The sequence below is a fragment of the Sorex araneus genome, chromosome 6, assembly GCF_027595985.1.
Source record: "Sorex araneus isolate mSorAra2 chromosome 6, mSorAra2.pri, whole genome shotgun sequence".
Lineage (NCBI taxonomy): Eukaryota > Metazoa > Chordata > Mammalia > Eulipotyphla > Soricidae > Sorex > Sorex araneus.
In genome coordinates, this window is record NC_073307.1 from 104,787,012 (window position 1) to 104,799,537 (window position 12,526).

The following is a 12,526-nucleotide window of genomic DNA, read 5'->3' on the forward strand; positions in this document are numbered from 1 at the left end:
TTAAAATTTATATAAAATTTTAATTTTCACTTATTCTGATTTTTAAAAAGAAAGTACTTTACAACTTCATAGTTTATCATATAGATAAAAGATGTTTAATGGTGTTACATTTATGATATGGGCTCAGAAGGCAATATCATGCCATCTATAAATTTCTTACAATGTTTTATTTCTACAATAGTTGTACTGTGTTAACAGAATATAAAATTGGAAGTTTAATCGTGTTACATGAGTAATATTTTACCCTGTGAATCCTTGGATAAAAATAAAGTTCTAATTAAATAGAAATTGTAAAAAATCAGAATCAATGGACCAATGAGAACAGTAAGATAGGAATAAAAAAGATAATCATATATCCAGTCTAAAAGACAACATATGATGTGATTAAAGCAGCTACTCTCCCAATAGTCTTACATTTCTACTTCATAATAGTCACTGTATCACTGTATCACTGTCATCCCATTGATCTGCGATTTGCTCACCGGATGCCAGTTACTTTTCCCTTCATCCTAGCCCTGAGATTTTAGAAGCCTCTCTTTACTCATTCTTCCTAGCAGTGCTGCATTGGAGGCTCTTTCAGGGTAAGGGGAATGAGACCAATCATTGTTACTGTATTTGGCATATCGAATAATAATATTATGATTCATAATATTTGCAAGATTTTTTAAAGCTCTGTCTCAGTCTCAGTCATATTAGATAAAATAAATTTTGTGTTTTGCAAAAATTCTGTATATTTTTAGACCTTCTGCTTTGTTTTGTTGTTCAATTTTTTATTCAATTTTAGGGAAAATGATTTACAACAGTGTGAATAGTAAGGTTTCAGTCATAAAACATTCCAGCACCACACAATTCACTAGAGTGTCCTCCTGCCTCCACCATTTTCCCAGAGTCCCTCTGCATCCTATCCCCTGTCTCCTCCCCTGCTGTAGTTAGCTTCCTACTGAGACCAGTTCTTAGTTTTCTTTGCCTCTGGACACTTGCTTTTTTTTGCTTATGTTTCTTTATATCAGATATATGTGTATATATAAAAGATGATTCTGTATCTGTCTCTCTTCTAGCTTCACTCACAATGCTACTTCCCAGATCCATTCATAAAGACATGGCAAATTGTATTATTTATCTTCTCTTCTAGCCTAATAGTTAGTATTTCATTGCATACATGTACCATAGTTTCTTTGTCCTAGGAGGTTTAGAAGCATACCTAATTTATACATATTACATGTTAGTGGTTCTCTTTTGTCATGACAACAGAAGAACCTCTCAGTCATTGCCAAAAGTTTCTTGAATGTGTGAGAAGAATCATGTAAATCCTCGTGTATAACCATGGCAACGTTTTACACTGGGGGGAAAAAGTAAATTGAGTATGCACTAGAGGCTCTGGATCTTTAATCAAAATTCAAAGGAAAATAGACTATTGAATGGAATTTTATTTAGTATGTATTTGTCAGATAAGGAAGAAAAACATTCCAAATGAAATAGTTTACACAAAATGGCTTCATCATAAAATATATGCTATAGCAATTTAGGTCAATATATTGATTTTAATGGAATCAATAAATACATTGGTCTCAAAATCAATAAATACATTCATTTTAGTGGAAGGTGTACTTTGATTTTTTTGTGCTTTCTTTGTGGGTGGGGGAGATGGGGACACATCAACCTTGGTCAGGGCTTACAACTGGCTCTGCATTCAGGCATCACTCGTGGCTGCTCAGGGGATCATACAGGCATGGCAGTCACCCTTCGCTCTGTATTATTACTCTGGTTCTCAAAGGGAAGTGTATTAAATGTGCAATTGATATTTTAAAGAAGGTCAATCTAAATGGTCAAGTGAAACACTTTTTAGCTTTTGAAAATACAATCTGCTACCAATATGATTAATGCCTTCAAGAAATTAAACCTTTAATTTAGAAGGTTATTTTGGAGGATCTAAAGAAGATAATATGAACTTCAGGGGAAATGTCAAAGAAAAACAAGGAAGCAGAATCTGAGACATTGTTTTAGAGGCTAAAGGTATGAGTAATAGCACCTAATCACGAAAGACAAAATGAAAGCAACTTTGTATATATGGATATGTGTATGACTAGGAGACTCAAGAAAAATACTCTAACACGAATCCCTGAGTTGAATTACAAATTTAACAACAGCAGCCACAACAAAACCAACAAAATTCCAGTAGGAGTATTATGGTAAGAAAAAAAAATTTAGAACAGAGAGGACATAAAGGTCATGGGGAGAGTTAGGGTATGGTTATTATATGCAGTAATTATAGACCAATATTATAAACTTAAACAAAATTGTAACCATATTACTTAAACTACAATAAGAATTTAACTATACAAAAATAAACTTTCTAAATAAATGTGTAAAACAGAAAAAGAAGATAGGAGCTGAATAGATAGCACAGCGGGTAGGGAGTTTGCCTTGCACACAGCCGACCCAAGTTCGATTCCCAGCATCCCATATGGTCCCCTGAACACTGCCGGGAGTAATTCCTGAGTGCATGAGCCAGGAGTAACCCCTGTGCATCACTAGGTGTGACCCAAAGAGAAAAAAAAAAAAGAAAAAGAAGATAAATTTTTAGATCAAACATTCATGGTCCTGTTTATAATATAAAACTTGAACTAGGAGTGTTACTTACAACATGAATTCAGGCCAAGGTGACTTTTTAGAATCTGAAAGATTTAATGAGGGTAGGAATCTAAATCAACAGTTCCTGCTACTTCCTCAGGAGTCTCTGCCCTTTATGAGGTGTCTTTCACCCATCTCTCTTTACCTCAAGATTTGAATGTGAAAGGCCTTCCTCTTCTCTTTAATAAAAATAAATGTGTTTTGGACCATACCAGGCACTGCTCAGGGTTTACACCTGCCTCTTCACTCAAAAAATACTACACGTGATGTTTGGGGGACCATAGGAGATGTCAGAGATGAAAATGGAATCTGCAGCTTCCAAAGAAAACACTCTACCTATTGTCCTACTGCTCTGGCTCAAAGAACTGCTTATGAGATATCATAGCATAGTGCAGGGCAGTATCAACTGTCAGATGTCTTCATATTGAGTCACAAGCTACCTCTTTTTTGTTTTAAATCTCACAGTTGCTCTAAATCAATTTTTGAGTGACATAAATGGGATATTATTCATTATCTTTAATGCACATAATCTGAAGTCAGTCAAAAGAGTTTAAACCCACACTTGTGTTTGTTTGTTTTTTCAAAGATTTTCTTTTTTTTAATAAGCAAAAGTTATTTAAGAATATGTGAATCATTTAAAAATGAATGATGCATACCAAATAATTTATTATAACTGTGTTATAATTACATTGGCACCTTTCATTTCTTACTTCTGCTATTGTAATGTGTCTGTTACATAACAAATAATTTTTTAGATGGAATTACTTTCTTTATTTTAGAAATGAAATCGAGATGGTTATCCTGCTCATGGATATGGAAAACAGTAAGAGGTGAATATCTGGTAAACAGTTAAACCCACACTTAGCTTGTGTGCTCTTTAACCAGGTCTTGATCTTCTAAATGTCTCTATTTCTTTGATGCTAAAACATTGTCAGTGCAAAGAAACATGAGGTGACTAAAGTTTGGTAATGTAACCATGTGAAATACATTTTTTAAAGGTTTCCTGATGAGAAATACCAGTTATTTTTCTATAGAGTCGTATCCTTATCTTCCTATGAAAAAAAATTGTAATAAAATATAAGAATCTAACTTAGATAAAATATTTTCTCAGAATAACTTGCAGGGCATCATTTCCTCTGAATCTTTTCCATTCTGAAGGAGGATGATTTCCTTACCATTGAATAAATTAGTTTCCCATGCATTTATTATTTCAGGTCTTTCATAAGCTTTCCTCCTATTTTTTTCTTTTTGACAAGCTCACTTTCACTTTGTTGCACAGTGTGCCTTGAAATGCACTTATTATTTTTTATTTTATAAATATAAATATTTTAGTTTAGGCTACATGTTTGTAATAGTGTTATTCTTTTTAATGACAAAGCCACAACACCTCCCCATCACTAAGGTGCCCAAAATCTGCCACCAATGTCAAATGTTCTGATATTGATCCTCCTGGCATCCTATTGGGAACACATCATATCCATTTTGTTTAAAACTAACCATTCATTTCCCACATCCATCACAGAATCTGAAAGGCACATACTTACTTAGAATCATCTGGTAAGCAGGTGTCAATAATTGTGGAAACCAGGATAGTGAAAATTGCTTTGCTATTTCAGACAGTGATTGGACAGTGTTTTATACTAGAGAAAGCACCCAAGGGATTGGTCTTTGCCAATTCTTAAATGAGCTATTAGTTTCACCTGGGACAAGGGCTTAGTGGAGACACAACAATATGGTTCAAATATAGGAGATTAATTGTCTAATAGTAAATTTACATCTGAAAAATTCTAAGAGTGTTCTCTCTATAAGTCAGAAACCGAATAAAAAAAAAGAGAAAAGAGAAGATCTATAAACACATATTATGTATTAATGTTAATTGTTACAAAAATAATTTATGAATAAAGATCAATAAAACAGTTAAGAAAAATATACTAAGCGTGCTGTTAAAAAATTGATGGGGATATTTTTGTATTCTAATTCCAGTTGGAGATAAATTCAAGAGACTCCAGGTGGCAAACACAGGTATATTGTTTGGAGTGCCCAGGGGCACACGTGCTCATGTTCCAATGATAACAGGTCATTTGTACATAGCCAGCAGTAACTGTGCCCAGGTCTGAGTGTGGCTGACTGTGTACAGTGTTTGAGTTTGGTAATGTTCAGTGAGTTTGCTGCAGTTTCATGAGTGTGTCTGGTAGCCCTGGAACCCAAACTTGGGAAGATTTGAGCAGAGGTTGGTGCCTCAGTCTCGACTGTTGACAGAGCTGCAGAACTGGAAGTGTGCAAGGTTTAGCTGTCCATGGACAGGAAAGAGAGTGCAGCATGGGGTGTTATCCCACTGGCTGTTAATGGTGGGATCTGTAGAGAGACAAGCTCAGTAGAGTCAGATGCAGACAGAGGTCATTTATGTTCACCTGCCAGGAGTAAGTGTAGGAATGGTCTCTCCATGCCCAGTGTGCTCAGCCATATGCCAATGGTAGATAGACAGCATCTAGGTGTTATTTCTCTCACTATGTTGAGATCTAGTATGGCATCCACTAGCACTGGTATCAACAAGCCTGTGAGATAAGATAGAGCTTTCCAAGTTTCCCTATGTACACCTGTATGTTCTAGCGGTGTACAGTGATCCTGCATGCTCTTCCCAGTGTAAAACTCCTTGTATTGCTTAGCTCTTCCCTATATTAACCTCCATGATGGTGCTTGTTTCCTGGAGAAGATATTTCTATGAGTTATATCTTATAGAATGTAGAATCTTATAGCTTACACAGTGTGCCATAAACTGCACTTATTAATTTTTTATTTTATAAATGTAAATATTATAGTTTAGGTTATATGTTCGCAATTGTGTTATTCTTTTTGGATTTAATGAAAGTTAATCCAAATTATCATTAAATTTGGATTTAATTTTGGTCTCTTGCTGTGGATGTTTTATTATTTGGTTTTAGGGTAAGTTTAGTGTGGAGCATGGCGCCAGGCACTGGAGCAGATAAGACTCAACCTTGCAAAGCAGTCCTGAATTGAGGCCCCTTGCAAGGGAGTGGGCTGGAGCCATAGCACAGCAGGTAGGGTGTTTGCCTTGTACGCAGCCAACCTGAGTTTGATTCCTCCACCCCTCTCAGAGAGCCTGGCAAGGTACCAAGGCTATCCCGCCCACAAGGCAGAGCCTGGCAAAATACCCGTGGCATATTTTATATGCTAAACACAGTAATAACAAGTCTCAAAATGGAGATGTTACTGGTGTCTACTCGAGCAAATTCATGAACAACGGGATGACAGTGACAGTGCTACAGTGGAAGGGAGTATCTGGCAAAGTTGGAAAGGACAAGGGGTCAGCACCAGGTGTCTGGCCTTGAGCCTCACTCGACCACCTAGTCACATGTGCCCAAGACACAGAAACTGTCATGTACCTTTAGCAGGTCTCCCTAATCACAACATTTAACCTTGACGGGGATTGGACCAGCGTAAAGCAGAATAGGAAAGGTAATGGGCTAATAGTGCAAAGTTTATGTGATTGAACCTTCCTGTAAGCCGAGACCCTCTATGAAATACGTGTGTATTTGGCAATGAAGTGAACAGCCATTGGCTATTCCTGGAAGGTGTTGCTCCACGTGCCCACCTTCCTTTGCCCCAGATCTGCCTGGGCCCTACACAACAAGTTCTGGCATCTTGGGGAAAAACTATTCCCCAACAGGTTAGGAAGAGTAATATGTTTTTCTATTGATCTGCTATGATTGCAAGACTTTATAAATATGGATTCTTCACATGAGACTGACACCCAAGGACAGTATAGATACAAGGGCCAGGGGGATTGGCCCATAGCTGGAAGCCTGCTTCATGAGCGGAGGGGAGAATGCAGATGGAATAGAGAAGAGATCACTAAGAAAATGATGGCTGGAGGAATCAGTTGGGATGTGAGATGAATGCCAAAAGTAGATAATGGACCAAACATGATGACCTCTCAGTTGTCTGTGTTGCAAGCTATAATGCCCAAAAGTAGAGAAAGAGCATGGGAAATGTTGTCTGCCATAGAGGCAGGGGTAGTGTAAAAAAAGGGGGGGTATACCTGGGATATTGGTGGTGGGGAATGTGCACTGGTGGAGGGATGGGTGTTTGATCATTGTGGGATTGTGACCCAAACATGAAAGCTTGTAACTATCTCGCAGTGATTCAATAAAATGTTTTAAAAAATTAAAAATAAAAATAAATAAATAAATAATAAATAAATATGGATTCTTCCTCAGAAATGGCCATTAAGAAAGAGTCTTAAGTGAAGAAGGACTCACAAAAGGAGGAAAAATATACATTCAACATTTTGTCCCTTCTACATTTATTATTCTCATTATCTAAGTATGATCATAAATACATTGATTGGCAATCATGTGGAATAAGATTATGAAAAACTAGACATTTATTTTAGGAAATATTGCAAAGAAAATCCAGCTTTTATGTTAAAATGTAAAACTGGAAAATTTTATAAAACAAATTTTATAAACCAAGCACCTGAATTAACATGTAATGTTTTACTTATGTTAAATGCTATAATTGCACAAATAATAAATGTAAAATATATATATGATCATGATAAATGCTACAATTTCAAAAAAAGAAATCTAACTTATGAATGAAAGGTTTTATGAACATAATAGTTTTACCACATTAACTCGAATCTGCTTCGTCTTTGCACCATAGACAAGTGGATTGAGAAAAGGAGGAACCACCAAGTAAATGCTGGAGAAGAGAATGTGTATATAGGGAGGAATATGAGAACCAAACCTATGTGTGAAAAAGGAAAAGAAGGCAAGGAGGTAGAACTGGAAGAAGACACAGATGTGAGCAATGCATGTGTTGAAAGCTTTCAATCTAGCCTCCTTCTGGGGCAAACGAAATACTGTAATAAATATTTGCATATAGGACAATGTGATGAACGTGAGGTCAAATCCTGCAACAGTGAATGCGACAAACAACCCATAAATTTTGTTGATTTTAACATCTTCTGCAGCCAGTTTCACAATGGCCATGTGCTCACAGTAGGAGTGAGAAATTACCGTTGTGTGATAAAATCTAAGCCTACACTTTATCAAAATTAGACATGGGACTACAAGAATGGCACCTCTAAGTGTTACGACAATCCCAATTTGGGTGATCAACTGGTGGGTGAAGATGGAAGCATGTCTTAGTGGATAACAGATAGCCACATAACGGTCCAGGGCCATTGCCAACAATATGCCTGACTCTATACCCTGAAATGTGTGAATACACCCCATCTGAAGCAAGCACAAATCAAAATAAATCTCTGGTACGTGAAACCAAAATATTCCAAGCATCTTGGGCACAATGCTGGTTGCAAGTGCAATATCTGTGATTCCTAGCATGCTTAGGAAAATATACATGGGCTCGTGGAGGTTCCGTTCTAATTTGATAATGATCAAAAGCAAGGAGTTTCCAATTATAGCAATGAGATACATGGCAAAGAATGGAATTCCAATCCAACATTGCATATATTCTAGGCCTGGGATCCCAATTAGAGTCAACACAGATGGCAAGAAAATTGTGATGTTAGAAATGGTCATAGTATCTGTATCTTTTGATGCAAACAAAATTCTTGCAGCCAGTGCTACTTCTTTTCTATATCCTGTTTTAACTTGAAGTCACCATATTTATTCTTTTATATTTTGATAAAACTCTTAAATAACATTGTATTAAAAGTGAAAGGATGGATTCATAAGGAAGGATTATTGTCTTCCAGAAGAGCATCCACTGCAAGGTACCATAGTATGATGCTAAGAAGAGCACTGTTGAGTCTGTTGCATAGAATCATCTAAAGAAATGAAGAAATAAATTACTGACCTATTTCCTTTTCATGCCTGTAAAAAAAATAGACTTATTATTTTTCAGAATTTGATGAATCTCTCTATATCCTACTTTGAATCTACTCTCCTATTTTCTATTATTTTCAATTATTTCCTTTAGTAATGGTTGTTTTAAATCAGTGAAGCATATGCATGTATATTATAAATATCTATATAATATCATTATAAGTTTGATACCTCATCAAAATAGTGTAAAATGTACTAAAAGTAATTTGAAATTTATGCTCTATTAGAAATACTTAGTCAAATTTTCATGCTATTTTTCACATTTCTGGTAGTACTGTAATTACGTAAACTTCTAACAGCTCATATCTTTTACAGTAGTAATTAGATTGAAATAGTCCATATTACGTTACATGTGTGTTTATGCTTACATGTCCATGTAACATACATTCAAATAAAGAATCACTAGATCATCTTTTATGGAGGTGGAGGGGTTATACCTGTTTGTACTCAGGAATAACTCTTGGCAGTGCTCAGTTCAACATATGTGGTCCCAAGGATGAACATGGGTTAGCTGCATGAAATGCAAGCATCCTACTCATTGTACTATCTCTCTGGCTAAGGGGAAGAATATTTTTTTTCTTTTTTTTTTTAAGGTAAAGATATTTAAAGGGCAAGTGAGTCACCAGCAACAAATATAGGGAGAAAGGGCTTTTTTCAATACTGTTGCATACAGTAAGCAGGCAATTGTTAACAGTTGTAATAGAGATTATTTTCTGTACTTACTATGTCTGTGCATGGAACTTTGCTAGTGGGAGTGAGGATCATTATGCTAATGTAGAAAGTTAAAATCCTTAAGGTCAGAACAATAATACTAAGGGTAAAGAGCTTTCTTTTCATGTGGTAGAGTCAGTTTCCATTCCCGGCCCCCATATGGTTTCTCAAATTCCACCAGAGCATAGAGACAGGAGTAAGCCCTGTGTGCCAGGTGTAACGACAACAAAAATTTAAAACTGTGAAATTATTTAACATTGTAAACATAATAATCCACTGAAGGCCCCCCGAACACACACACACACACACACACACACACACACATTAGTAAACTAATTAGGCTTTCATAGTATGAAATGTAACAACTTAGGTTCATGAATTCTCAGTAAAACTACATAAACATGATTGTCTCGCTTCTTCGATTCTGGTAGAAGTAGTTAAGGAGAGTAAAAAATATTTGAGGAAATAGACTCCTGAATATAAGCCAAAAGTAGGGTCAGAGATAAAATACGCTGTCAGAACTGAAATACCTGAAGAGATTCTGGTAGGGGTCGCCAATTAAGAGAATGTAGTGGCTTCTCAGTTCCCTGATGAATTTTCTGAAACTCTGGTTCTTTTTCTGAATGTAAAAGTTCTCTCTCATCTAAGTCATTACTCTGTAATAGAGCCTATTTTGAAACAGTTATTTGTAAGGCACAATTACAGAAGTGTTTAGTCAGGTCAAAAAAAAGAAGGATTTTTAATTGTTTGCCCAATAAACATTACACCAACAAGTTCCGGATCACCTAATATCAATAAATTTTTTACCAAAATGCTAAGCCCAAAGTGAAGAAATAAGTAGTAGGGGTCATTTAAGACAGTAAGACACATATATTTGACATAGTTTGTCAAGCAATGATAATCCTATGTTGTGTTGTAATGCTTAATTCTATGATACTTCAATTCACTTACTGCTGCTGCTTTTTTGTAGGGGAAGATTTTTCTTCATGGAGCATAACTAATAGTAGAATAGATACACATTGTGTAAAAAATAGATACATACTGTGAACAAAACAAATAACATGAACATTTACCTATAGGGACATGAAATATCAAGTGGAACTACTTCTGTGAGTACAAGATTCTAGTTGGATAGAGTAAATAATATTGGACATTCTAGTAATAAAAAAAATATTGGTACAACCATGAGAATAGTGAGAATTACTCACCAATTATTGTTGGGAGCCATATCTGCTGTAACCATTTTCCAGAAGAATATTATCAGTACTTCATACAACCATCACAATTGCTGTGACTCCTGAACAGAGAAATTCTTTTCTCCTCTTGAGAAGCAAGCTTTATTCTTTTGATATTTTATGTTGTGTGAAGCCTTTCTTTGAATCTTCTGAGTCAGTGTCATGAATCAAATCCACTGGAAGACTGGGCAATCTAAAAATTTGTGGATATCTCTGAGATATCCTTATATAAGTTTTCCTTTTGACTCAAATATTTATGCTCTCGCTCTTCTATATGTCTGTAATCATTTTCATGTGTCCATCCTCCGATAAAATTCATATCAAAGGTCTGTATTATACTAGCCACATCACATATTTATTTACCTCAAGTTGGGGAGGAGAGCTTCTAATCATCAATTTTAATAGTCCCTAAAGAGTTTGTAGGAAGAGAGAACTTATAAACATGGGTGGAAACTTTCCACTCAGACAAATCATTAGAACCCAGAAGATTTTAATTAAGCTCCTTGACTTCATCCATACTTAATGTTACTGAAATCATTAATATAGCTTCCAGAAACTTTCCTCACTTTTTTCTTCATAGGAAAAACACAGATATGATAATATATAACATTTTTTTTATTTATAAAGCTGTATCTTTTCTAACGAAATGCAAACATGAAAGTTCATAAGTTTGTAACTGTACCCCACGGTGATTCACTAATATATTTTTTTAAAAAGCTGTATCTTTCTGTTGTCATTATTAATTTTTATTATTTTCTATATCTATTAAATTGAATGCACACATACAACTCAAATCAACGTTTGAATTCTCAATGTCCTTTTTGGATAGATGATTCTCGCTGCAGTACAAGAAATCTTATTGTGGGTTTTTAATTGTATTTTCCTAACAACAATAACAATAAGCTTTATTTTCCTGACCTTATAGCCCTATGTGTGCCTTTTCCATATTTTTCCCTTCCTTTTCCCTCTATGTATGATAACTATCCAGAGTCTCTGCCAATAATTTTTGGATGATGTTTGTTCTTTCCATGTTGAACTGCATGAGTTCTTTACTTCAGAAGCTATCTTATTATCAGACAGGTAATATGGACATATCTTCTCATCTGTCACTGTCACTGGCATCCCTTTGCTCATCGATTTGTTCGAGCGGGCACCAGTAGTGTCTCTCATTGAGAAACTTATTGTTACTGTTTTTGGCATATCCAATACGCTTGCCAGGCTCTGCCACTCGAACTCGATACTCTCGGTAGCTTGCTGGGCTCTCCAAGAGGGATGGAGGAATCGAACTTGGGTCGGCCTCGTGAAAGGTGAACGCCCAACCTCTGTGCTATCGCTCCATCCTCATCTTCTCATATTTAGCAGAATTTAAATTTTTTATGGTAGTGCTTTTTACTCTACAGAATTTTTTAGGTTATATTATGGGGTCAGATTTTGTTCATTGAAATAGCACTGTTGAATATTGTTGTGTGACTATACTTTAAAAAAAAAATTTTATTGAATCACCATGTGAAAAGTTACAAAGATTTCAGGCTTAAATCTCAATCATACAATGTTCAAACACCCATCCCTTTACTAGTGCCCATGTTCTACCACCAATAACCCATTATACCTTCCACCCCCTCTACCCCCCACATGTGTAGCTGATAATTTTCACTTTACTTTCTCTTTACTTTGACTATATTCAATATTTCAACATAAAACTCACTATTATTATTTGGAATTTTCCCCCAAAATCGAACCTGCTGAAAAGGTAGCATTTGATAATTTGTTTTCCCTTGCTGAGAATGAAGAGATATGAGGTTTTGGATTTCTGTATTTTAGTAATTAAGTCCAGGGAGATTTCTGCCAAAAATTGCATCTTTGCAAGCTCATACCTCTATCTAGTGGGCCTTATAAGATGGAGGTCCCCACACCGCCCTCTGCACCCCCCACCCCAAGGAAGGAAAAGCCGAGAGAGAAAGCCCTTTCCCCTTTGGGGCGGCATGGGACTGTGGCTTAGTTCACAGTCTGGAGGCATTTCTGCAAGAAGCTTCTGGTGCCAAAAGTAGTTAGATGGCCTCTGGGATCATAGGCATT

At 35.9% G+C, this 12,526-nt stretch overlaps 1 protein-coding gene across 1 annotated transcript; it reads right to left on the reverse strand.

Annotated features, from left to right (window-relative positions):
• Positions 1 to 7,259: 7,259 nt before the first annotated feature.
• Positions 7,260 to 8,198, reverse strand: LOC101555584 (olfactory receptor 52A1). Its single transcript, XM_004618239.2, has one exon. The coding sequence runs from the start codon at positions 8,196 to 8,198 to the stop codon at positions 7,260 to 7,262; it is 939 nt and encodes a 312-aa protein (XP_004618296.2).
• Between the last annotated feature and the right edge of the window lie 4,328 nt (positions 8,199 to 12,526).